Source organism: Amblyraja radiata, chromosome 16, assembly GCF_010909765.2.
Source record: "Amblyraja radiata isolate CabotCenter1 chromosome 16, sAmbRad1.1.pri, whole genome shotgun sequence".
Classification (NCBI taxonomy): Eukaryota; Metazoa; Chordata; class Chondrichthyes; order Rajiformes; family Rajidae; genus Amblyraja; species Amblyraja radiata.
Window position 1 is genome coordinate 34,923,166 of NC_045971.1, and position 27,697 is coordinate 34,950,862.

The following is a 27,697-nucleotide window of genomic DNA, read 5'->3' on the forward strand; positions in this document are numbered from 1 at the left end:
TATAGGAGTAGGGAGGTTCTACTGCAGTTGTACAGGGTTTTGGTGAGACCACACCTGGTGTATTGCGTACAGTTTTGGTCTCCTAATCTGAGGAAAGACATTCTTGCCATAGAGGGAGTACAGAGAAGGTTCACCAGACTGATTCCTGGGATGTCAGGACTTTCATATGAAGAAAGACTGGATAGATTCGGCTTGTACTCGCTAGAATGTAGAAGATTGAGGAGGGATCTTATAGAAACTTACAAAATTCTTCAGGGGTTGGACAGGCTAGATGCAGGAAGGTTGTTCCCGATGTTGGGGAAATCCAGAACAAGCGGTCACAGTTTAAGGATAAGGGGGAAATCTTTTCTTAGATGAGAAAAACATTTTTCACACAGAGAGTGGTGAATCTCTGGAATTCTCTGCCACAGAAGGTGGTTGAGGCCAGTTCATTGGCTGTATTTAAGAGGGAGTTAGATGTGGCCCTTGTGGCTAAAGGGATCAGGAGGTATGGAGAGAAGGCAGGTACAGGACACTGAGTTGGATGATCAGCCATGATCATACTGAATGGCGGTGCAGGCTCGAAGGGCCGAATGGCCTACTCCTGCTCCTATTTTCTATGTTTCTATGTTTCTAATCGAGCCATACACATTGTTCATATACATGATACGGGAATATTGTTTAGTGCAAGATAAAGACAATAATGTCCAATCAAAGACAGTCTGAGGGTCACCAATGAGGTAGATAATAGTTCAGCACTGCTCTCTGGTTGTGGTAGGATGATTCAGTTGCCTGATAACAACTGAAACGAAACTGTCCCTGGAGCTGTGCATTTTCACATCTACATCTTTTGCCCGATAGGAGAGGATAGAAGAGGGAGTGGCCAGGGTGCAACTCGTCCTTGATTATGCTGCTGGCCCAATGTAAGTTATAAATGGAGTCAATGGAAGGGAGATTGGTTTGTGTTATGATTTGGGTAACTTCAACAATTCGCTGCAGTTTCTTGCGGTCTTAGATGGAGCTGTTACCAAACCAACCTGTGATGCATCCCAATAAAATACTTTCTATGGCGCATCTGTGGTGAGAGTTGTTGGGGACATGCCAAACTTCCCAAACCTTCTAAGGAAGTAGAGGCGAACATCCGAACATGCTAAACTTCCTAAGGAACTAAGGAAGTAGAGATCAGCCATGAACGTATAGATTATCATGTTTGGGGGGTCTCATAGCCTTCTCCTGCTACCATATTCTTGTGCTCTCATAAGGTTTTGTCCACTCATTTGTTTGCCATGCACACAAATGACTTGGACACAGACATAGAGGTTGGTTAGCAAGTTTGCAGATGACACCAAGATTGCTTCTTATGCCCCTGTCCCACTTACGAAACCTGAACGGAAACCTCTGGAGACTTTGCGCCCCACCCAAGGTTTCCGTGCGGTTCCTGGAGATTGCAGGTGGTTGCCGGAGGTTGCAGGTAGTGGAAGCAGGTAGGGAGACTGACAAAAACCTCTGGGATCCGCACGGAAACCTTGGGTGGGGCACAAATCTCCAGAGGTTTCCGTTCAGGTTTCCTAAGTGGAACAGGGGCACAGAGAGTGGTGAATCTGTGGAATTCTCTGCCACAGAAGGCAGTTGAGGCCAGTTCATTGGCTATATTTAAGAGGGAGTTAGATGTGGCCCTTGTGGCTAAATGGATCAGGGGGTATGGAGAGATGGCAGGTATGGGATACCAAGTTGGATGATCAGCCATGATCATATTGATTGGCGGTGCAGGCTCGAAGGGCCGAATGGCCTACTCCTGCACCTATTTTCTATGTTTCTATTAGGGTGTGGACTATGAGGAAGGCTGTCAAAGTATACAGCGGGATGTCGATCAGTTACAGAAATAGGTGGAGAAATGGCAGATGGAGTTTAAATCAAGCAAGTATGTGGTGTTGCACTTTGGGAGGCTAAATGTAAGGGGAAATGTAGTGACAAAACCCTAAACAGCATTGATATAGAGAGGGATCTTGTGGTTCGAGTGCATGAAAGTGGCAATACAGTGTTTAGAATGGTAAATAAGGCAAATGGTATGCTTATCTTAATTGCTCGGGCCATTGACAATAAGAATCAGGAAGTCATGATGCAGCTTTATAAGACTATTATTGTGCCCCACCTGGATTACTGCATGCAATTTTGGTCACCCTATTTATCAGAATAATGCTGGATTAGAGGGAGACTAGAGTGAAACACAGGAGGTTGAAGGTTCTGATGGAAATAATAAAATTATGAGAGGCAAAGATAGAGTAGACAGTCAGAATATTTTCCCCCCAGAATAAAATATCTAGAGGGAAATGGAAGAGCAGCAAAATTTTAAAGATTCAAGCTTTTTTTAAAACAGAGTGGTGGGTGCATGGAACACGCTGCTGGAGGAAGATACGATAGTCTCATTTAAGAGACTTTTATACGCATGTGGCTATGTAGGGAAAGGAGGGATATGGATTATGTACAGGCAAATAAGAATTAGGTCTTGGTATGATGTTCAGCAGACATTTAGGGCCGAAGGGCCAGTTCCTGTGCTGTACTGTTCTATGTTCATTCACCTTATTTATATGCAAATGCAGAATCCTAATATCTTCATCGTAATATGTTCTTCTACCTACATAGGGCCAAAAATAAAAACTTACCTGGAAATATACAAAAATTATTCAATGAGCGAGTGGGGGGTTATAATTTAAGAAGAATATTTAATTTTAAGGTACAAAGAGTCCGCACGACCAGAAAAACTTTTTGTATTTCGGTCTGTGGAGTAGGATTGTGGAACAGTTTGAATGTGGAGTTAAAGCAATGTCCAAACATGAACCAGTTCAAAATGACATACAAAAAACTTTTTTACACAAGGTACAGGGATGAAGGGGTTGGTTGACAAACAGGGGTTAATGTTTATTTATTATTTTGTTTATTATTTATTTATGTTTTTTGGTTACTTCATACATATTACTTGTATGTGTATATCAGTTGTATGTATATATATGTCTGTATGCATCTCTAAAAATTGTCTGGGGTATTATTATGATTAATTAATTAATTATTAAATATGGAAGAAGGGTTTAGGGAGAAGGGGTGAGATTAAATAAGTTATTCTTCTTCTCACTCCTTTTCGAGCTTGTAAAGAAAAAGTGTTGGACATTTAAATTTTGCTTTATGCTTTTCATTGCTTTGCAAATATTGCCTGGAATGTCCAATTGTTTGACTATTTCGATTTTGTTGTTGTTATTTATTCCTATTTGTGTCTTTACTTGTTCGGAACAAATAAACAAAAACAAAAACAAAAACAAAAACAAAAAAAACAAATATATCAGGGCTCATCATTTATACCCTGTTGCCAGCCGAGCAACCCCGGCAGCTTTTTAGGTTGCCAAATCACAGTTTAGGTGGTCATTTAAGATGGCTTGCATGACGCGTGCGATCATGTGCTCGGCCGAAGTGCATAGTTACCAGACGGAATTATGCTCAATGAAGCATTCACATATTATTTCTGCTTCAAATAAAGTCACAAACTAAACTTATTCACCAATCAAGATATGATATATACCACAATGACATGCAGCAAAATTATACTACAGTATCTCATCTCTTTTTACACGTTGCAATGAATGCAATTTCTATTATCTCTTTCCACTTCCAAACAAAAATATGGTTATTCAGCATATGATCAACCTCGGTGAGACCAAGCGCAGGCTTGGCGATCGTTTCGCACAACACCTCCACTCAGTTCGCAATAACCAACCTGATCTCCCGGTGGCTCAGCACTTCAACACCCCCTCCCATTCCGAATCCGATCTTTCTGTCCTGGGCCTCCTCCATGGCCAGAGTGAGGCCCACCGCAAATTGGAGGAACAGCACCTCATATTTTGCTTGGGTAGTTTACACTCCAGCGGTATGAACATTGGCTTCTCCAATTTCAGGTAGTCCTTGCTTTCCCCCTCCTTCCCCTCCCATTCCCAGCTCTCCCACAGCCTACTGTCTCCGCCTCTTCGTTTCTTTTTCCCACCCCCCACCCCTCCCGACATCAGTCTGAAGAAGGGTCTCGACCCGAAACGTCGCCTATTTCCTTCGCTCCATAGATGCTGCCTCACCTGCTGAGTTTCTCCAACATTTTCGTCTACCCATTCACACAAGTTCTGTTATCCCACTTTCCTCACCCACTCCCTGCACATTAGGGGCAATTTTACAGAGACAAGTTAACCTACAAAGCCAATGCGTCTTTGGGATGTGGGAGGAAAGCCACATGCTTGCAGGGAGAATGTGCAAATTCAACACAGACAGTGCCCGAGAACAGATCTCTGGCGTGTGAGGCAGCAAGTCCACCAGCAGTGCCACTGTATTTTATTTTCCAACACACAAAAAATTATACGTTGATAACTTTGGTTACTAAAAAAAAAGTCTTAAAACTCTAAATGACGTTATGTCCCCCTTTACAGCTACTGTATGTTTTAATTCAGTTCAAAGCTATTGGGGCAGTACATTGGCCATAAATTTGCTGCCTAAAATTGCCAGAGACGTGGAATTGATCCTGAATATGGGTGCTGTCTGTATGGAGTTTTGTTTTCTCGTTTATAACATTGTTTACAGAGTACTATTTTTACATATTCTGTTGTGCTGCTGCAAGTAAGGATTACATTGTTCTAACTGGGACGTGAGAGAATAAAACACTCTTGACTTACGTCGCTGATGTGTGGGATAGAACTAGTGTACGGGTATTCGGTAGTCGGCGTGGACTCGGTGGGCCGAAGGGCCTGTTTCCACGCTGTATCTTTAAATTAAACTAAAAACACTAAAACCAGAGGAAATGTAAAGAAGGGTTTCTACCCGAAACGTCACCCAATTTATTCTATCCAGAGATGCTGGCTGCTCCATGGAGTTCCCCCGCACAATTAAAGCATGGAATAGTCTTCAATTGTGGTGATCCCACACATCAGTCTCCTTCCATAGGTACCAACCAGATGCAACTAAATTTAAGGTAGTCTTTGTTTCCCAATAACCCTTTTTTGCTTAAGTCCAAGTCAAGAGTCAAGCGAGTTTTATTGTCATGTGTCCCAGATAGGGCAATGAAATTCTTGCTTGCTGCAGCACAACAGAATATGTAAACATAATACAGAACAGGAGATAAAGGTTCAGTGTGTCTATAAACTATAGACCATATATCTACACAATAAATAAACAGATAAAATGCAATAGGCTGTTATTTTTCAGAGTTTGGAGTTTGATGGTGGTGGGTCCACCAATTTAAATTCCATTTCGAATATTTTTGGAGGATCAGGAAACCAAGAAGTAAGAGTTACTCCAGGGAGTTACTGCAGCTCCAGGAAGTGATTCTGTGTTGTTTTTCAGCGGTCACGGTGAGGCAGCGACTGGACAGCAATGGCAGCCAGAACTCCCACAATGCAAAGGGAGGGAGAAAGTGGCCGATGCCGATCAGTTGCCGTGGCAGTGCGCATGTGCAGGGCCGCACATGAGCACAACCACGGCCGGTGATGTGCTCGAAGGCCAGCCGTGCTGAGTGGAGACCCGAGACCCGAGCCGAGCGCTAGCGCCGAGGGGAGACCCGAGACCCGAGCCGAGTGCTAGCGCCGAGGGGAGACCCGAGAGCTAAAGCCGAGCCGAGACCCGGACACGGATGGCGGGCGGGTGTCCCAGTTGCTTGCCAAGCCGGGCAAAATGGCATGGCTTTTAGGTTGCCCGGCGGGACTGTAAGTTGCCATTGGCACCCGGGCAACCGTTAATTTCGAGCCCTGATATTATATTCATGTCACGGAAGGACCTTGGGCCCAACTTGCCTATGCCGATCAAGATGACTCATCTACACTTGTCCCACCACCCCGCGTTTGGCCCATATGCCTCTAACCTTTCTTGTCCATGTATTTGTCCAAAGTCTTTTAAATGTTGTTGTAGTTCCTGCCTCAACTGCCTCTGGCTGCTCGTTCCATTATTCCACTCAGCCTCTGTGTGAAAAGGTCCCTATTCAATCTTTTTCCTCTCACCTTAAACCTATGTCCCTTTGCTCTCTCGATTTCCCTACTCTGGGTTTTCACCCTATCTCTTCCCCTCATGATTTTATGCACCTCCTTGAGATCACTCATCAGTCTCCTGCACTCCAAGGAATATCATCCTTGCTTGCCCAACCTCCCCCTATAGCTCAGGCCCTGGCAAAATCCTTGAAAAGCTTCTCTGCTCTCTTGTGTAGGAAAGAACTGCAGATGCTGGTTTAAATCGAAGGTAGACACAAAATGCTGGAGTAACTCAGCGGGACATGCAGCATCTCTGGAGAGAAGGAATGGGTGATGTTTCGGGTCGAGCCCCTTCTTCAGATGTAACCCACTCCTTCTCTCCATTCTGATATCACAATTGCATAGTTTAATCTGATTGCTTGGAACATGCATTGTTGCAACTTGTTGCAAGAGTCACACTCTACACAATTTGCAAACTGGTCAAAATATTTACTTTTATGTAGAGCTTGTGGTTTCAGAACTTTGTGTAGAATACATCCTCTCATGTGCCAAAGCTCTGCTTTAAAGACCACTTTTAAGTCTGAAGAAGGGTTTCGGCCTGAAACGTTGCCTATTTCTTTCACTCCAGAGATGCTGCTGCACCCGCTGAGTTTCTCCAGCACTTTTGTCTACCATCTATTTTCCAGCATCTGCCGTTCCTTCTTAATCACTTTTAAATACATGGGGGAGAGTTTCCTGCTGCTGTAACAAGTCCCTCTACACAGCAGAACTTTAACAACAGCATGGTTTACAAGCAGCCTAGTCTGCAGACTCAGCTTCCGCCAAAATTAATTGGCCACTTCTGCAAACATATCCCTCACACTACATTTAGGGAAAGTGAAGGAGGAAGTACTTTAACTGTAGTTTAAACTTCCTGTTAAGGTAATGAATAAAATTAGATCAAAGCTATGCAGCACATTAACAGAGCCTTCAACCACAATCTGTCCAAGTTGCCTAACCAAGCCTGGTCCATATCCCTCCAAACCTGTCTTCCTCATATAATTGTCCAAGTGTCTTTTAAATGTTACTACACCAAGCGCAGACCCATTGGGTCTGCTCCCCCAATGCACCCGTCCCCTACCCATAGCCCCCATGGGAGGCGTGGTCCTCCAACTCAACCCGTTGCACTCCTCAGCAAAGATCAAAGCTCATGAGCCTCCCCAGCACTGGAATTGGAAAAAAAAATCACAATCTCCAACTGCAATACCAATTGACCCTCCCCCTCCTGTCCTGCCAGGAGCTATGATGGCAACATTGTTGCAAATGTCAGGTGCACTTGCTGTGAGTTACCATTGAGCTGAAAAGTTCAGAGTGTTCCTGCCAGTGTTTCTGTCTTGCAACCTTATATCAAAGTGTGTTGGAAGCTGTGAGGAATGATTTTAGGGTAAAAAACATTTTAAAACATTTTCAGTAATAAGTCGAGAAATAAAGCCTGAAATTTTCAGATAAGTAGAATGTGAGTCTCGTAAACCTCCTCTGGACACTCTCCAAATGCCAGCTTCCTCAGATATGGGGCCCTAATCTGCTCACAAAACTCCAAAAGCAGTCTGACCAGCATATTATAGAGCCTCAGTGTTACATTCCCGCTTTTATATTATCGCAATGAATGTTAACATTACATTTGCCTTCCTTAGTTGCCCCCCCCCCCCCCCCCCCCCTCGGTCATGACTGACCACGGGTGATGGATCCTAGTTTGCAGGTGATGTGTGGTCGGATACAAGCCTGGGCGATGTCATATGGAGGACAGGCTGTTGCCCATGCAGTACGTCCCCTCTCTCCACGTCGCTGATCAATCCAAAGGAACAGAAGGGCCATTACAGTTTGGCACCAGCGCCGTCGCAGGAGCTGCCAGAGCGAGGTTGTAGACAACGACGACCTATCTTAGGGGCTCCGACTCCAGATTTTCTTGAGGTTTATCCAGGAGCCTTTTCCATGACTGGATATGGCCACAAGGCAGTGGAGGTTTTAAATCAGAGTTTTCCCTCTCCTAGATGGACCACCTTCCCAGGCTGACGAGCCCCATTACATGGGGGCGGGAGTGTCTACCTCCCATGCAAGTCTATAGCACCTGGCCACTGCCTTCCTTACTACCTATTCAACCTGAAAGTAACCTGTTGTGAATCCTGCACTAGAATTCACAAATCCCTTTGCACCTCTAATTCCTGAATCCTCTCCCCATTTGAAAATAGTCTACATCATTATTTTTGAAACCAAAGTGTATCACTACACTTTGCTAAGCTATATTCCATCTGCCGCATCTCTGCCCACTCTCCTAACCTGTCCAAGTCCTTCTGCAGAGTTCCTGCTTCCTCTACACTACCTGCCACTCCACCTATCTTCATGTTGTCTGCAAATTTGGCCACAAAGCCTTCAATTCCATTATCCAAATCATTGATTATACAATGTGAAGCAGCAGCAGCCCCATGTGCAACACCGCTAGTCAACAGCAGCCAACCTGCAACCCATGCTCGTATCTTCCCTCTGATACCATGAAGAAGTCTTTCTTCACCCACCGCACGTTCCCCTGGGACAGCACTTTCTTCGGGTCACAGCCCCCTCCCCCCATGCTCCCCAGGTCCTCAGCCCTTTCCTTCCTCCCCCTCTTATCCTCATCAAGATTCAATCTCCAATTCCAAGCTGCAGTTTAAACATCATTAACTCACAATAAAAACCTAACTAATTATTTTATCTTTGCTTGTGGGTCAAAGATCCACACAAATATAGTTTATAGCTTTAGAGACAACCCATGTTTGTTCATTTTAACGGTCTTCTAAGTACACTTAATCTTTGCAGTTCAAAGAGCAATGCAGATTAAAGAAAAGCCACAACCAGTGCTTGTTTTCAAAGGAAGTATATCAGAATCTTAAATGAAGGAAACCCAGAAACAAACTGAATTTGTATATAAATAACCAGACCGCCCTTGATGGGCTTTCATTTGAGAAATGATATTAAATAACTGGGCTGTTGAGCCAATATGGAATAAAAGAGATACTGCCCTTCAACAATGTGTAGATGCGTACTCTATGTATAACTCTAATCCTCCCCAATTCTTGTCAGTGTTTCCTTACTAATTAACATGCATTTGCAACAGTAGTAGTAATCTTGCCTTCAGGTCAGAAGTTACCTGCAAGTGGTGTCACAGTGGTGTATAGTGGTGAAAGCAACCTTTAGCATGCTGGCCCTCGTTAGTTTAGTTTACAGATACAGCCCAGAAACAGACCCTTTGGCCAACAGAATCTGCTCTGACCAGCGATCCCCTGTGATCTTGTTCTGTTCGACACACTAGGGACAATTTACAGAAGACAATTAACCTGCAAATCTACACATTTTTGGAATCCGGAAGAAATCGGAGCACTGGAAGAAAACGCATGCAGTAACAGGGAGCAAGTGGAAATGCCACAAAGACAGCACCCGTAATCAAGATCGAATCCGGGTCTCTAGCGCTGCAAGGCAACAAATCTGCTGCTGTGCCACTGTGCCAACCTTAGTCATGGAAATGCATATAGATAATGACAAAGTGCTGGAGTAACTCAGCAGGTCAGGCAACATCTCTGGATAAACAAGATGGGTGACGTTTTGAGCCGGGATGGGACCCTTCTTCAGACTGAAAGTAGCGGGAGGGATGAAGAGCTGGAGATGAGAAAAGACCAGGAGCAATCAGGGCTAGGCACCAATAACCTCAGGCAGTAGGCCCATTGTTGGCTGGGGAAGGTATGATCTCAAAGAGAGAAACAACGTGGAGAACTGTGCAACTGGTAAAATGACTAGGGTGGAGGAAGGGGACAGGGGGCAAAAGGACATGAAAGTAGAAGTTACTTAAAATTTGAGAATTCAGTGTTCATACCGTTACGTAGTAAGCTGCCCAAGCCAAATATGAGGTGCTGTTCCTCCAATTTGTGTGTGGCCTCACTCTGGCAATGGCGGAGGCCCAACACAGAAATGTCAGAATGGGAATTGAAATGGTTGATGACCGGGAAATTACGTAGACCTTGGCGGACCAAGCACAGGTGTTCAGCAAATCGGTCGCTGAGTCTACTTTTGGTCTCGCTGATGTACCGGAGCCCACATCAGGAACACTGATGCAGATGAGGTTGGAGGAGGTGCATGTGAACCTCTCTCTATCCTGAAAAGACCCCTAGAGCTGTATCTAACTCTCTTTTAAATTCATCCAGTGAATTGGCCTCTACTGCCTTCTTTGGTAGAGAATTCCATAAATTCGCAACTCTGAGTGAAAAAGATTTTTCACATCTCAGTTTTAAATGACCTCCCCTTTATTCTTAGACTGTGGCCTCTGGTTCTGGACTCCCCCAACAATGGGAAAAAAATTCCTGCATCTAACTTATCCAGTCCTTTTATAATTTTATTAGTAAAATTATAAAAGTCAGTGTAGTCAACGACTTTGTTGAGTGGTGTGGACTGAATCACCTGCAGCTCAACACCGATAATACTAAAGAGTTAGTGGTGGACTTTAGGAGGAGAGGAACACCCCTGAGCCCTGTCTCCATCAATGGTGTGGATGTGCAGTTTACCAAGGAGTACAAATACCTTGGCGTCTACCTGGACAGTAAACTGGACTGGTCCAGGAACGTTGAGGCCCTGTACAAGAAGGGACAGAGCCGGCTGTACTTTTTGAGAAGGCTCCGCTCATTCAACGTCTGCAGTAAGATGCGGTTCTACCAATCGGTGATAGCCAGTGCCATCTTCTTCACTGCCGTGTGCTGGGGCAGCAGGGTGAAGGCCATGGACGCCAACAGGATTAACAAATCAGGCAGGCTGGCTCCATCCTGGAGGTGGAGTTGGATTAATGGGAGGTGGTCTTGGAGGGGAGGATATTTCTCAAACTACAGAGCATCTTGGACAATACAGCTCATGACAAATGCTGGTCAACCCGAGGAGTACCTTCAGCAACAGGCTGGTTCCAACAACATGCAGGACAGAACGCCACAGGAGATCCTTCTTCCCTGTGGCTATCAAACTGTAGAACTGCAGGTGATGCGTTACCTGTCTCTATTCCTGCTCCCTCGACTCCATCCAGGGATCTCAACAGTCTTTTCAGGTGAGGCAGAGGTTCATTTGTACCTTCTCCAATCCCATCTACTGTATTCGCTGTTCCAGATGTGGACTCCTATATATCGGCGAGCTCAAGCGCAGACTCCGCGATCGTTTCGCTGAACACCTCCGCTCAGTCTGCCTAAACCTACCTGATCTCCTGTTTTCCAAACACTTTAAATCTAACTCTCTCTTGAAAACATCCAGTAAATTGGCCTCCACTGCCTTTTGTGACAGAGGATTCCAATCTTCTATTGTGCACAAACTGTAAGCGCATTTAAATCAGGCCTAAAAACACTGTTGTTTAGTATAGCTTTTCCATAACACGACATGCAGGTAATCTTAACCGTCTAATTTTAACCCTTTTATGTGCTTTTTAAAATCGTTTTATTGTTTCATTGACGTTGTTTTATTATTCATACATTTGTCGTATTGCTTATTTTGCAATTTTTAATTATTGACTATTTTATTTTTTCTTTCCTGTAAAGCACCTTGAATTGCAGTTTGCACGAATGGTGCTATACAAATAAATTTGCCTTGCCTTGCCTTGCCTTCTATAAATTCTGGATCAGTTCCTGTGGATTGTAGAGTAGCTAATGTTATCCCACTTTTCAAGAAAGGAGGGAGAGAGAAGGCAGGGAATTATGGAACAGTTCGCCTGTCATCGGTGGTGGGGAAGATGCTGGAGTCGATTATCAAAGCATTTGGATAGCAGTAACAAGTCAGCATGGATTTACAAAGAGGAAATCATGCTTGACAAATCTTCTGGAATTTTTTGAGGATGTAACAAGTAAAATGGACAAGGGGGAGCCAGTGGATGTAGTATACCTGGACTTTCAGAAAGCCTTTGATAAGATCCCACGGAAGATTAGTGGGCAAAATTAGAGCACATGGTATTGGGGATAGGGTATTGACATGAATAGAAAATTGGTTCGCAGACAGGAAACAAAGTAGGGATTAATGGGTCACTATCAGGATGAAAGGCAGTGACTAGTGAGGTGCTGCAAGGCTCGGTGCTGGGACCACAGCTATTTACAACATACATGAATAATTTAGATGAAAGATTCAAAAGTAACATTAGCAAATTTGCAGATGACACAAAGCTGGGTGTGGCAGTGTGAATTATGAAGAGGATGCTATAAGGATGCAGCGTGACTTCGAAAGGTTGGGTGAGTGGGTAGATGCGTGGCAGATGCAGTATAATGTGGATAAATGTGAGGTTATCCACTTGTTGTGCTGAAGCAAAGCAAGAATTTCATTGTCCTATCTGGGACACATGACAATAAACTCTTAAATCTTGAATCTTTGGAGGCAAGAACAGGAAGGCAGATTATTATCTGAATGGTGTCAAGTTTGGAAAAGGGGAAGTACAACGAGACCTGGGTGTTCTAGTACATCAGTCACTGAAAGTAATCATGCAGGTACAGCAGGCAGTGAAGAAAGCGAATGATATGTTGGCCTTCAGAACAAGAGGAGTTGAGTATAGGAGCAAAGAAGTCCTTCTGCAGTTGTACAGGGTCCTGGTGAGACCACACTTGGGAGTATTGTGTGTAGTTTTGGTCTCCTAATTTGTGGAAGGACATTCTTGCTATTGAAGGAGTGCAGCGTAATTCCCAGGATGGCGGGACTGTCATATGATGAAAGAATGGAGCGACTGGGCTTGTATTCACTGGAATTTAGAAGGATGTGAGGGGATCTGAAAGAAACATATAAAATTAATAAGAGATTGGACACGCTAAATGCAGGAATTATGTACCCGATGTAGGCGGAGTCCAGATCCAGGGGCCACAGTTTAAGAATAAGGGAAGGCCATTTAGAACTGAGATGAGGAAAGCTCTTTCACACAGTCAGTTGTGACTCTGTGGAATTCTCTACCTCTGAAGGCAGTGGAGGCCGATTCACTGGATGCATTCAAAAGAGAGTTGGATAGAGCTCTTAGGGCTAGCGAAATCAAGGGGTATGAGGAAAAGGCATGAATGAGGTACTGATTGTGGATGATCAGCCATGATCGCATTGAATCACATTGGCTCGGAGGGCCGAATGACCTACTCCTGCACCTACTGTCTATGTATGTATTCACAACTCTCTGGGTGAAGGTATTTCACACCTTACACTTCCTGTATCTCCCTCCCCCCTGACAGTCTGAAGAAGGATCTCCACCCGAAACATCACCCATTCCTTCTATCCAGAAATGCTGCCTGTACCACTGAGTTACTGCAGCATTTTGTATCTATCTTTGGTTTAAACCAGAATCTGCAGTTGCTTCGTATAACCAGGATATCTATCAATTGCTTGCATTTGACACAGATTCCTCAAAAACTTTACTCTCCATGTACCTATTTTTTAAACATGTTTAGAGGTCAATTACCCTCCTCTATTACGTCCTCAGGCAACTTATCCATCTCCCTGACATTCTTTGTGTGAAAACCCTGTCCCCCAGATACCCTTTACATTTCCCCCTCCCGTTTTAAATAGAAAATAATAGACAAAAAACAATAGGTGCAGGAGGGGGCCATTAGGCCCTTCGAGCCAGCACCGCCATTCACTGTGATCATGGCTGATTATCCACAATCAGTACCCCGTTCCTGCCTTCTCTTCATATCCCTTAACTGTGCTATCCCTAAGAGCTCTATCTAACTCTTGAAAGCATCCAGAGAATTGGCCTCCACTGCTTTCTGAGGCGGAGAATTCCACAGATTTACAACTCTCTGGGTGAAAAAGTTTCTCCTCACCTCCGTTCTAAATGGCCAATCCCTTACTCTTAAACTGTGGCCCCTGGTTCTGGACTTCCCCAACATCGGGAACATGTTTCCTGCCTCTAGCATGTCCAATTTTGCAGGGAAACAAAATTTCGTTCAGACCGAAAGGTCTGAATGACAATAAAACGAATCTAATCTAATCTAATCTAATCCAATCCCATAATAATCTTATATGTTTCAATAAGATCCAAGAGTTCAAGAGTTCAAGAGAGTTTATTGTCATGTGTCTATGAGAGGACAATGAAATTCTTGCTTTGCTTTAGCACACCAGAACATAGTAGGAACGAATACAGGACAGATCAGTGTGTCCATACACCATTGTATAAATATATACACACATGAATAAATAAACTGATGAAGTGAAAATAAACAGATTATGGGCTATTAATGTTCAGAGTTTGTCCAAGCCGAGTTTAATAGCCTGATGACTGTGGGGCAGTAGCCATTCCTGAACCTGGTCGTTGCAGTCTTCAGGCTCCTGTACCTTCTACCTGAAGGTAGTGGGGAGATGAGTGTATGGCCCGGATGGTGTGGGTCCTTGATGATATTGCCAGCCTTTTTGAGGCAGCGACTGCAATAGATCCCCTCGATGGACAGGAGGTGACTACTACTTTTTGTATGGTCTTTTCCGCTCCAGGGCGCTCAAGTTTCCGACCCAAGCCACGATGCAACTAGTCAGCATGCTCTCTACTGTGCACCTGTAGAAGTTCGAGAGAGTCCTCCTTGACATACCGACTCTCCATAATCTTCTCAGGAAGTAGAGGCACTGATGTGCTTTATGATTGCATCAGTGTTCTCAGACCAGGAAAGATTTTCAGAGATATGCACGCCCAGAAATTTGAAGTTCTTGACCCTTTCCATCCCCTCTCATCCATCTAAATTCCAGTGTATACAAGCCCAGTTGCTCCATTCTTTCAACATATGACTGTCCCGCCATCCTGGGAATTAACCTTGTGAACCTACGCTGCACTCCCTCAATAGCAAGAATGGCCTTACTCAGATTTGGAGACCAAAACTGCACACAATACTCCAGGTGTCGTCTCACCAGGGCCCTGTTCAACTGCAGAAGGACCTCTTTGCTCTTATACTTCACTCGTCTTGTTATGAAGGCCAACATGCCATTAGCATTCTTCACTGCCTGCTGTACCTGCATGCTTACTTTCAGTGACTGATGAACAAGGGCACCCAGATCTCATTGTACTTCCCCTTTTCCTCACTTGACATCATTCAGATATTAATCTGACTTCCTGTTCTTGCCATCAAAGTGGATTATCCACATTAAACTGCGTCTGCCCACTCACCCAACCTGTCCAAGTCACCCTGCAGCCTCGTAACATCCTCCTCACAGTTCACACTGCCACCTAGCTTTGTGTCATCTGCAAATTTGCTAATGTTACTTTTAATCTCTTCATCTAAATCATTAATGTACATTAATGTATATTTTAAATAGCTGCGTTCCCAGCACTGAGCCTTGCGGTACCCCACTAGTCACAGCGTGCCATTTTGAAAGGGACCCGTTAATCCCTACTCTTTGTTTCCTGTCTGCCTACCAATTTTCTATCCATGCCAGTACCCTACCCCCAATACCATGTGCTCTAATTTTGCCCACTAATCTCCTATGTGGAACCTTATCAAAGGCTTTCTAAAAGTCCAGGTGCACTACATCCATTGGCTCTCCCTTGTCCATTTTCTAGTTACATCCCCAAAAAATTCCAGAAGATTAGTCAAGCATGATTTCCCCTTCGTAAATCCATGCTGACTCAGACCGATCCTGTTACTGCTATCCAAATGTGGCACTATTTCATCTTTTCTAATTGACTCCAGCATCTTCCCCACCACCGATGTCAGGCAAACTGGTCTATAATTCCCTCTTTTTCTCTCTCCCTCCTTTCTTAAAAAGTGGAATAACATTAGCTACCCTCCCATCCACTGGAACTGATCTTGAATCTATAGAATAGTGGAAAATGATCACCAATGCGCCCACGATTTCTAGATCCACTTCCATAAGTACCCTGGGATGCAGACCACCAGGCCCTGGGGAATAATCAGCCCTCAGTCCCATCAGTCTACCCACCACAATTTTCTGCCTAATGTGGATTTCCTTCAGTTTCTCCATCACCCTAGGTCCTCTGGCCACGCGTACATCTGGGAGATTGTTTGTGTCTTCCTTATGCCCCTGTCCCACTTAGGAAACCTGAACGGAAACCTCTGGAGACTTTGCACCCCACCCAAGGTTTCCGTGCGGTTACCGGAGGTTGCAGGTGGTTGCCGGAGGTTGCAGGTAGAGGAAGCAGGTAGGGAGACTGACAAAAACCTTCGGGAACCGCACGGAAACCTTGGGTGGGGCGCAGTCTCCAGAGATTTCCGTTCAGGTTTCCTAAGTGGGACAGGGGCATTAGTGAAGATATCCAAAGTACCTGTTCAACTCGTTTGTCATTTCCTTGTTCCCCATAATAAATTCACCTGTTTCTGTCTTCAAGGATCCAACTTTGGTCTTAACTATTTTTTCCCTCTTCACATACCTAAAGAAGCTTTTACTATCCTCCTTTATATTATTGGCTAGCTTACCTTCGTACCTCATCTTTTCTCCCCATTTACTAGAATGTTGCCTGGGTTTCAGCAACTAAGTTACAGAGAAAGGTTGAACAAGTTAGGGCTTTATTCTTTGGAGCGCAGAAGGTTAAGGGGGGACTTGATAGAGGTTTTTAAAATGATGAGAGGGATAGACAGAGTTGACGTGGAAAAGCTTTTCCCACTGAGAGTAGGGAAGATTCAAACAAGGGGACATGACTTGAGAATTAAGGGACTGAAGTTTAGGGGTAACATGAGGGGGAACTTCTTTACTCAGAGAGTGGTGGCTGTGTGGAATGAGCTTCCAGTGAAGGTGGTGGAGGCAGGTTCGTTTTTATCATTTAAAAATAAATTGGATAGTTATATGGATGGGAAAGGAATGGAGGGTTATGGTCTGAGCGCAGGTATATGGGACTAGGGGAGATTATGTGTTCGGCACGGACTAGAGGGGTCGAGATGGCCTGTTTCCGTGCTGTAATTGTTATATGGTTATATGGTTATATTGCATTTTTTGGTTATCTTCTATTGCTCTTTGAAAGTTTCCCAATCCTCTGGCTTCCTGCTCATCTTTGCTATGTTGTACTTCTTCTCTTTTATTTTTATACTGTCCTCGGCTGTCCTTGTCACCCATGGTCACCTCTTACTCCCCTTGGAATCTTTCTTCCTCTTTGGAATGAACTGATCCTACACCTTCTGTATTAATCCCAGAAATACCTGCCATCGTTGTTCCACTGTAATCCCTGCTAGGGTATCTTTCCAGTCAACTTTGGCCAGCTCCTCTCTAATGGCTCCATAGTCCCCTTTGCTCAACTGTAAAACTGACACGTCCAATTTACCCTTCTCCCTCTCAAATTGTAGATTAAAACTTATCATATTATGGTCACTACCTCCTAATGGCTCCATCACCTCGAGTTCCCTTATCAAATCCATTTCATTACACAACACTAAATCCAGAATTGCCTTCTCCCTGTTAGGCTTCAGTACAAGCTGCTCTAAGAATCCATCTCGGAAGTTCTATGCTCTCTCGTTTTACACTCCCCTGCTCTGGGAAAAAGATTTTGACTACCAACCCCATCTATGCTCCTGATCATTGTATGAAGCTCTAGCAGGTCACCCTTTGCCTCATTCGCTCCAAAGCCAACAGTCCCAGTCTACAAGCCTTCAAATCTTGTCCGCACTTGTGTAGGAAAGAACTGCAGATGCTGGTTTAAATGCGAAGATAGACACAAAATAACTCATCGGGACAGGCAGCATCTCTGGGGAGAAGTCTGAAAAGGGGTCTCGACCCAAAACGTCACCCATTCCTTCTCTCCAGAGATGCTGCTTGTACCACTGAGTTACTCCAGCATTTTGTGTCAATCTTTTCTGCACCTTGTCCCGGTTTATCTCATCGTTTATATTGACCGTTGCTTCATTGTGCACGTTCTATTTTTTTTTTAAAGTTATTTGGATTTATTTAAAAAAGCTGCAAAAGTTCACACAAATAGGAACATTTAAAACGGATCAATTCGCATCATAAAAATGCAACCTCGAATATTGCATCCAGGAGACGCGGCCATTCTACTGTTTCCAAGCATAGTATACGGACACATATCCCCATACACGGATATGTCTGATCCTTTCTAAAGTCTCCACAAAGTACTCAATTGGAAATGCAAATTAAGAGATTCGATATCTCCACGTTGTTGTTCTCTTATTTGGGTCTTTTTTTAAATCACCAAGTGCAAGAATGGGGCGGCGCCGTGGTCGAGTTGGTGCCTCACAGCGCCGGAGACCCAGGTTCGATCCTGACTACAGGTGCCGTCTGTACGGAGTTTGTACCTTCTCCCTGTGACCTGCGTGGCTTTTCTCCGGGTTCTCCGATTTCCTCCCATACTCCAAAGGTAAAAATCCCTAATTATCCCTAATCCCGAATTATCCCCAGTGTGTGTAGAATGTGTTAGTGTGCGGGGATCGCTGGTCGGCACAGACGGAATATCTGTTTCCAAACAGATCTGTATCTCAAACAAATCTGTATCTCTAAACTAAACATCGGTGAAGTATCAGTATTAAAATACACGACCACGATAAAAGTGGAACTTGTACAATGGAGACAACAGAGCAGCGAAGGTGAACTGAGTTACTCCAGGACCACTCACCTGCCCGCGGCTCCCCCGCTCCGCCCTCGGCCTGGGCTGCCGACATAGACCTGTTGCTCGCATCGCCTGCCCTGCCCGCCGGCCTGGAGGCTTTCTGCAATCTGATGCGAAGCGTGGACACGTAACTCATCGCTTCCTCTCCCTCGCTCACAATTCAACCGGTCACTCGCTGCCGAACGTTGCAGATGTTGGCTTGTCAGGACTCATTCCCCCGCGACCCAACCAAAGCTGATAAGTGTTGTGATATACCGCCTCCTCCTCCTCCTCCCCCCGGGGAAGCTGGCACTCCGCATACACGTGTGTGTTTAGCAGCGCCGGTGCCCTGGCCACGGGCCAGCACAGGAGAGACAACAGTACAGCATACACCGGCCAGTGGTAAACACGGGCTCTGTCAATGCCTCAACCAAGCGTGACCTGTGCTTTTAAAAACAAGGTCCAAATGCTTTCAGATGGTAATGCGATACTAAAAACGATGTGTGCATCGACACATGGAGGCGGGTGCTGGCGGTGTAACCGCACGTTGCTGCTGGTGTTCAGCCTCACCATTGTCCATTGTCTCGTCCATCAGAGGCCAGGATGGCAGGACGGGGCGCGGCATGTACTCATGTGGGTCCCAGGAACAGAAACTGTGGAAGGAGTTTATGCCCACGGCAGCGCTCACACGGCGCGGCTTTCATTCACCCTACTTTCCTGCAGTGTTGCAATACTATGTTCTTAGGTGTCGGGACTCGGAGCTGTCAAACAGGGGCGTCATTTCAGGTTTTGCTTGGGTAGGGGGGAGGGGGGGAGGGGGGGGGCAATCTGGTCTCCCAAGAGGGTCAAACAAGATTATAGTCTATCACTACATCCCACTGTATAACTAGTACAATAAAGCATATAATACAATTTAATAATATGACAAAATATTGCACGGTTGCACTCACTAATTATCATGATATATAATTATCAAGCAAGTAAAGAAAAAGACGGTAATCATGTATTCTACCGATTTGCAAGTAATTACCTACTTACCAAATACCACCAATGAGAAGTTTCACAATAATTTCCACAAAGGCTCTGGCATAATGTGTCCGGGGGTCTGAAGCAACTCTTGTCTTCTGCTTACAATATATTTTGAAGGGATTAAAAGTAACATTAGCAAATTTACTGATGACACAAAGCTGGGTGTCAGTGAGAACTGTGAGGAGGATGCTATGAGGATGCAGGATGACTTGGGTTGGGTGAGTGGGCAGATGCACGGTAGATAAATGTGAGGTTATCCACTTTGGTGGCAGAAACAGGAAGGCAGATTATTATCTAAATTGTTTCAAGTTGGGAAAAGGGGAAGTACTATGGGACTAATTTGAGGAAGGACATTCTTGCTATTGAGGGAGTGCAGCGTAGGTTTACAAGGTTAATTCCCGGGATGGTGGGACTGTCATATGCTGAGAGAATGGAGCAGCTGGGCCTGTATATTCTGGAGTTTAGAAGGATGAGAAGATATCTCATTGAAACATATAAGATTGTTAAGGGTTTGGACATGCTAGAGGCAGGAAACATGTTCCCGATGTTGGGGGAGTCCAGAACCAGGGGCCACAGTTTAAGAATAAGGAGTAAGCCATTTAGAACGGAGACGAGGAAACACTTTTTCTCACAGAGAGTGGTGAGTCTGTGGAATTCTCTGCCTCAGAAAGTGGTGGAGGCGGGTTCTCTGGATGCTTTCAAGAGAGAGCTAGATAGGGCTCATAAAAATAGCGGAGTCAGAGGATATGGGGAGAAGGCAGGAACGGGGTACTGATTGGGGATGATCAGCCATGATCACATTGAATGGTGGTGCTGGTTCGAAGGGCCGAATGGCCTACTCCTGCACCTACTGTCTATTGTCTGGGATCCGTGTACATCAGTCAATGAAAGAAAGCATGCAGGTACAGCAGGCAGTGAAGAAACCGAATGGCATGTTAGCATTCATAATGAGTAGTTGAGTATAGGTGCAAAGAGGTCTTCCTGCATTTGTACAGGGCCTTACTGAGACCACACCTGGAGTATTGTGTGCAGTTTTCCTCTCCAAACGTGAGGAAGGACATTCTTGCTATTGAGGGAGTGCAGCGTAGGTTCACCAAGCTAATTCCCGGGGTAGCGGGACTGTAATATGTTGATAGATTGTAGCGACTGAACTTGTTTATTCTGGAATTTAGAAGGATGAGAGGGATTCTTATTGAAACATATAAGATTATTAAGGGTTTGCACACTCTAGAGGTAGGAAACATGTTCCCAATGTTGGGGGTCCAGAACCAGGGGCTATTGTTTAAGAATAAGTGGTAAGCCATTTAGAACGGAGATGAGGAAAACCTTTTTCACACAAAGAGTTGTGAGTGTGTGGAATTTGATGGAGGCTGGTTCTCTGGATGCTTTCAAGAGAGAGTTAAATAGAGCTCTAAGGGATAGCACAGTTAAGGGATATGGAGAGAAGGCAGGAACGGGGTACTGATTGTGGATGACCATTCAATGGCGGTGCTGACTTGATGGGCTGAATGGCCTACTCCTGCACCTATTGTCTATTGATTTGTGGTACTGCAGGCACGATGTGACATCATGCGACCCGCTGTTTATTTTGGCTTTGTTTTACAGAGATGCCAGAGCTGCGCTCCGGTGAGCTCCAGCAGAACTGCATCCCTGCTTACCTGTTACTTTTCATGTCATTCACGCTCATTCACACCACCAATGCTGATGCACCCACTCACAGATAGTCCTCCCTGAAGCCTTGACTGCAACATGTGGGCAGCTGCGGGGACTCCATTATTTCACCACTGAGACCAATGCTCCACGTGTCATCCTTACATAGAACTTTAAGCTCCATTAAAACCCAGGAATAATTCTGTTAAAAGACGCTTCACTTTTAGTGTTACTCATTCCAGCTTAGTTGAGGACTGGCTATTTGGGGGGGGGAAGCACACAAAGTGCTGGAGTTACACAGCTGGTCAGGCAACATCTCCGATGAAGGGTCTTGACCTGAAACGTCACTTATTCCTTTTCTCTGGAGATCTGATCGGTTGAGTTACTTCAACCTTTTGTGTCTATCTCTGGAGAACATGGGTAGGTGACCTTTCTGGTCTGGACCCTTCCTTGAACCAATCCACGCTCTCCAGAGATGCTGCCTGTTTGTTTATGTATTTTTAAAATAAACCAGCACCTGCAGTTCCTTATATCCCCATGACCACTTTGAATGGTGTTGCTCCAACCCCTAACCTAATTGCAACAAGGCTGCCTTGAGTTTGACTGGGCCAATTGACCGTCATCGAGTAAGCGAAGCACAATGGAGAGATCTCATGAGGTGAGTGCCATTAATTAAAAAAATCTCATCGAAGGGCACAAATGTACATGGGGTTAGTAATGTTAACATCAGGCGCTGAAGGGGCAGTCCAGAACAGACTGTAAACCTGGATAACATGCTCATATTTAGAGATAACATTTAGACTAAAGGTGATCAATGTTCTCGAAACTCCTTGGACAATTATGGGGTGGAAAAGTATGGGGTGGACAATTATAGGGTGGAAAAGTATGGGGTGGACAATAATGGGGTGAATTACCTGTGAAAGTCCAAAGGAAAGCTATGTTGTTAATGTAGTTCCTTAACTAAGTTTGAAAAGAGACATGGTTCCAGGCATTCTCTGATAATTAGTAACGTTTGCTGGTTATTTAATCTCTGGTCAGAGAGCAGGTGAGAGACATAAGGCACTAAACAAATTCTTCATTGTTGCCCGCTTAGCTGATGGAAATTTTAAAATTTGGACCTACTGTTGGACCTACTACAACAAATGGGGTTAGTCCAAGCAATGTCCCTGCATCACTGTGAGCACTTGTATTGGAAGGTGGAACCTAATGAAGCCTGACTATGTAAAGCAAATCATAAATAATGTTTCACCCGTTCCCAACTTCTACAAAGATAATCTCCGGTCACTTTCACGTCACTGCAGTGTTTGTGCAATGGCAACATTGACCTTCGAGCCCCATCCATAGCTCCTGCCAGTCATCATAGACAGACAAACACATGAGGAGAGGTCAGTAACATCAGTACACAAACCGTCAGCATCTCACAATGACCTTTGCTTCAAGTGAAGTAGGAGGTTATAACACCATTTTATTAGTACTTAGGTCCTTGTGTTCAACATTGTGTGCAGGTCATTGTGGTAATGATTAAAAGACAATGTTAGAAGCTGGAAAAAAAATCATGTGAAACTCTAATCTTAACCCTCGGATTTTACCCTGGATTAGAAGTTTTCATCTGCAGGAAGAAGTTGGATACACTTGATTGTTTTCTCTCGAATATTGGAGGTTGAGGAAAGACTTGATAAAAGTAAGACTTGGTAAAATTTATGAGAGGCATAGATAGGGAACCTTTTCCCCAACATTGGAGGGCACACAGGTAGCTCTAAGGTGAGAGGGGAAAGTTTAATGGGGATGTGTGGGGGCAATTTTTTTTACACAGAGAGGTGGAGTCCTGGATTACATTGCCAGGGGTGGTGGTGGAGGTAGATTCAATTGAAGCATTTAAGAGGCTTTTAGATAGGCACATGTGAATCCAGGGATATGGATCATGCGAAAGCAGATAAGTTAAGTTTAATTTGGCATCAGGCTCCTGTGCTGTACTGCTCTATGTTCTATTGTAAAGAATTAATGGTGCCTTGCAAGCATATCTTGACATCAACGTATGTATTAGAAAATATCTTCCATGTTCCTCCGTAATAATAGTCCCTTCTCTGGATTCACATCTCCCTCCAGAAGCTTGAGTACAAGATTCAGGCATACTGAGGGATTGATACTTTATGTGACGTTCCATCTTCCAAGTGAGACTGTCTCTCCTTACAAGTTGATGCAAAAGATCCAATGGACACCTTTATGAAGTGGAGTTCTCCTCATTGTTTTTGGAAAAATATCACTCCACAATCATCGCTTAAAGGCAGATTAATTTTGTCATTGACGATCTGGAGCTTGTGGAACTCTTTGTACACATATTTATCATTATCATAGCACAAGCAATGGAATTGTAGTTAATTGAATGTTAACCCCATGTACCCATAGAATGCATCAGCAGAATCCAGTCCCTGATATTTACGTAGAAACATGGAAACATAGAAAATAGGTGCAGGAGGAGGCCATTCGGCTCTTCAAGCCAGCACCGCCATTCATTGTGATCATGACTGATCGTCCCCTATCAATAACCCGTGCCTGCCTTCTCCCCATATTCCTTGACCCCTTTAGCCCCTAGAGCTCTATCTAACTCTCTCTTAAATCCATCCAGTGATTTGGCCTCCACTGCCCTCTGTGGCAGGGAATTCCATCAATTCACAACTCTCTGGGTGAAAAAGTGTTTTCTCACCTCAGTCTTAAATGGTCTCCCCTTTATTCTAAGACTGTGGCCCCTGGTTCTGGACTCGCCCAACATTGGGAACATTTTTCCTGCATCTAGCTTGTCCAGTCTTGTTTCTAATTTTATATGACTCCATAAGATTCCCCCTCATCCTTCTAAACTCCAGTGAATACAAGCCTAGTCTATTCAATCTTTCCTCATATGATAGTCCCGCTATCCCAGGGATCACTCGTGAACCTACGCTGCACTGCCTCAATCACAAGGATGTCCTTCCTCAAATTAGGAGACAAAAACTGTACACAATACTCCAGAAGGTACACAAAATTGCTGGAGGAACTCAGCGGGTGCAGCAGCATCTATGGAGCGAAGGAAATAGGCGACGTTTCGGGCCGAAACCCTTCTTCTCTGCAGTTCCCTTTTGAACACAATACTCCAGATGTGGCCTTACCAGAGCCCTATACAACTGCAGAAGGACCTCTTTCCTTCTATACTGAAATCCTCTTGTAATGAAGGCCAACATTCCATTAGCTTTCTTCACTGCCTGCTGAACCTGCACTCCAACTTTCAGTGACCGGTGTACAAGGACGCCCAGGTCTCGCTGTACCTCCCCCTTACCTAACCTAACCCCATTGAGATAATAATCTGCCCTCTTGTTTTTGCCGCCAAAGTGGATAACCTCACATTTATCTATATTATACTGCATCTGCCATGCATCTGCCCACTCTCTCAACCTGTCCAGGTCACCCTGCAACCTCCTAACATCCTCTTCGTTTTAGCAGAGCAGTCAGAGCTCATTCCACACATTTACAGAAAAAACAAATGCAAAGTGGCACATTGGTAGGGTTGCACCCAGGTTTGATCCTGTCCTCGGGTGCTGTCTGTATGGAGTATGGAATTTCTCCCTGTGTTCACATGGGTTTTCTCTGGGTGCTTTGGTTTCCTCCCATGCTCCAAAGACGTACAGGTTTGTAGGGTAATTGGCATTGGTAAAAATTGTAAATTATCCCTCATGTGTGGGATAACGCTAGTTTATGGTGACCGCTGGTTGGCACAGACTCGGTGGGCCGAGTGGCCTGATACCATGCTGTATCTCTGAAACTAAATTCAAGGGTCTACGTTGCCTGATGTTTTTCAAAAGTTGATAAGCATTCTGAATGTATATATATGTATATATATAATACCATTGGCAAACTAAGGATAGAATCATAGCCATAATAGCATAAAAGTAGCAAGTTCCCTGCCTGTGGCCTAACTTGAAGGAAAAGTTCAGAATGCTTGTCACTCAGGCAACGTAGACCCTTGAATTTAGTTTTAGAGGTACAGCACAGTAACAGGCCCTTCTGCCCATGCCAACCAGTCCGTGCCAACCAGTGGTCCCCGTACACTAGCGCTATCCTACACATGAGGACCAATTTACTATTTTTATATATACACATAAAACAATGGAACAATTAAATACTTTTCTTCACAGCTGTTCCTTAAGAATGAGGAAGGGTGGTTTTCATTTCAGTTTTGAAGAGGTGGAGATAGCTCTGCATATCTACTTTCAAATCAGCATGGCAATTGCACACCAACTTCCAAATGGTTCTCACAGGGTGAGGTCCTGGTGGGATGGCAGGAAGGTTTTGGACAACTGGAAACCAAGCATTTCTGCCCACAGTCTATGACAACACAACCTGCCACCAACCAGATACGCAGCAATGCGGATACGCAGTATTAAGCACTTTTACCTCAGGTCCACTCTCTCCCATCCCCCCACCTTTGCTCCCCTCCATCTTTAGCTCTTCCCTCAATCTCCCTATAATTTCCTCATTCTCTTCTTGTTCCCCTTCCTCTCAGCTCCCTCCCCCTTCACTTGCCTTCTTTACTCTTGCTGCTTCTTTCTCCATTTAGCTGCTGACCCATCTGACCTGCCCCCATTCTCCTGCTCTGCCCACTCTCCCCATGACTGAAACTGCAGCTGCCTGCCTTCTGAGGGTTGCTCCCCTACAAGTAATTACCCGACTCTAAACCTGACACAGAAATCAAGACATCTTGGTCTAGGCTCTATCCTATGGTGCTCCTAAACCCACAGCTCCTCCCTCTGTGAAGCCTGGTTTACCACCTTGTACTCCAATGATTGATTGCCAGGATATGTAAAAAAGATGAATGGTTGAGTTTATGTGAAGAAGTGATCTCGTAACACCCCCGGGATAGCAAGTTACTTCAAAGTGCTCACAAAGGCAGGGTTTTTAAGAATCACAGGCATTTTAAGAAATGGATCAATATCCCAGAATATGACATTGGATCGCTTTATTTGCATACATGTGTAAACACTGTTTACACATGTATGTGTGTTTAGTGATGTGATGCAAACTCTACTGACCCTTGAGAGAAACCAGGGCAATGAACAGCAAACAGTGATAAAACAAAATGCTTGTTTTTTTAACAGTTTCTAAATGACTCATGCATTCTTTACCCATCCTTTGGAACTAACCCAAGCAAACAAGTCCAGCCTGTTATGTTACCATTAAGCCTTAAGGGAATCGAGACACAGAGGAGAGTGGCGATACAGTATTAGAACAGTCACAAACTAACATAGAGAGCCAGTATGCTTTCTTCTCTTTTGTTCTTATTTCCAAGATTTTTCTTTTTTTAAATGCAGTGGGTACATTTAAAAAAAATTATTATGTCTTTAATACTGAATGTACTTCACTTGGCGATATTTGCTCCACTATTAATTGGAAATGGAAATGAAAGAGAGAGTTACTTAATTAGTACGGGTGTCAGGGGTTAAGGCAGGATAATGTGGTTAGGAGGGAGAGATAGATCAGCCATGATTGAATGGTGGAGTAGACTTGATGGCTCGAATGGCCTAATTCTGCTCCAATCACTTATGAATAACACATTCACCATGTCAATAGAATAACACTTCTGTTGTCTTTTGGCTGTACAATTTTCTAAGCCAGTCAGCAGTACATAATGAAACTTTGTTTAGAGCTAAACATGTTGAAAGAGAAATCCACAAGTGGTTTGTAAGGAGATTATAAAATCATATATATATATATGTTGTTAGGCAAAAGCAGCTTATTGCACATGATAGTTAACCTAAAACACATTGGGTTTTTGTCTACCGTGGTACTCTGACTTCAGTGCCAGAAGCCGATGTACGTTCTTGGTTCCTGACATGGAGAGATACTCCTTTAGTTGTGTTTATTATTGCCATGTTTTGTTTAGTTTATTGTCACGTGTACCGAGGCTTTTGTTGTGTGCTAACCAGTCAGCGGAAAGACAATACATGATTACATTCAAACCATCCACAGTGTACAGATACAGGATAAAGTGAATAGCGTTTAGTATAAGATAAAATCCAATAATGCCCGATCAAAGATGGCCCGAGGGTCTCCACTGAGGTAGATAGTAGCTCAGGAGCGCTCTCTAGGTGGTGATAGGATGGTTCAGTTGTCTGATAACAGCTGGAAGAAAACTGTCCCGGTATCTGGAGGTGTGCATTTTCACACTTCTATACCTCTTGCCTGATGGGAGAGGGGAGAAGAGGAAGTAGCCGGAGGAGGGGGAAGACTCATCCTTGATTATGCTGCTAGCCTTGCCGAGGCAGCGTGAAGTGTGGATGCAGTCAATGGAGGTTGGTTTGTGTGATGGTTTGTATGGACTGTGAAAGTTACAGTGAAATCTTTTTTTTTTACATGCTATCCAGTCAAAGAAATGACTATACAATAACATAATCAAGCCATCTACAGTGCACAGATAGAAGATAAACGGTACAACATTCAGTGCAAAGATATAACATCGAAGTTTGATAAAGTCTGATTAAAGATGGTTCAAATG

General features: G+C 44.3%; 1 protein-coding gene and 1 long non-coding RNA gene across 2 annotated transcripts in view; one reads left to right on the forward strand and one right to left on the reverse strand.

Moving 5' to 3' along the window:
* The window catches only part of LOC116982116 (myosin light chain kinase, smooth muscle-like), a 91,198-nt gene extending 72,029 nt beyond the window's left edge, over window positions 1-19,169 (reverse strand). The window contains exon 1 of the mRNA XM_033035442.1: window positions 18,523-19,169. Within this exon, the coding sequence (XP_032891333.1) occupies window positions 18,523-18,652 (130 nt within the window). The 5' untranslated portion in view covers window positions 18,653-19,169. The remainder of the gene's footprint in view (window positions 1-18,522) is intronic.
* LOC116982118 lies at window positions 705-27,490 on the forward strand. The gene is made up of 3 exons (XR_004414354.1): window positions 705-867; window positions 12,049-12,052; window positions 27,430-27,490. It is a non-coding gene; the product is annotated as an uncharacterized LOC116982118 (long non-coding RNA).
* Window positions 27,491-27,697: the final 207 nt, after the last annotated feature.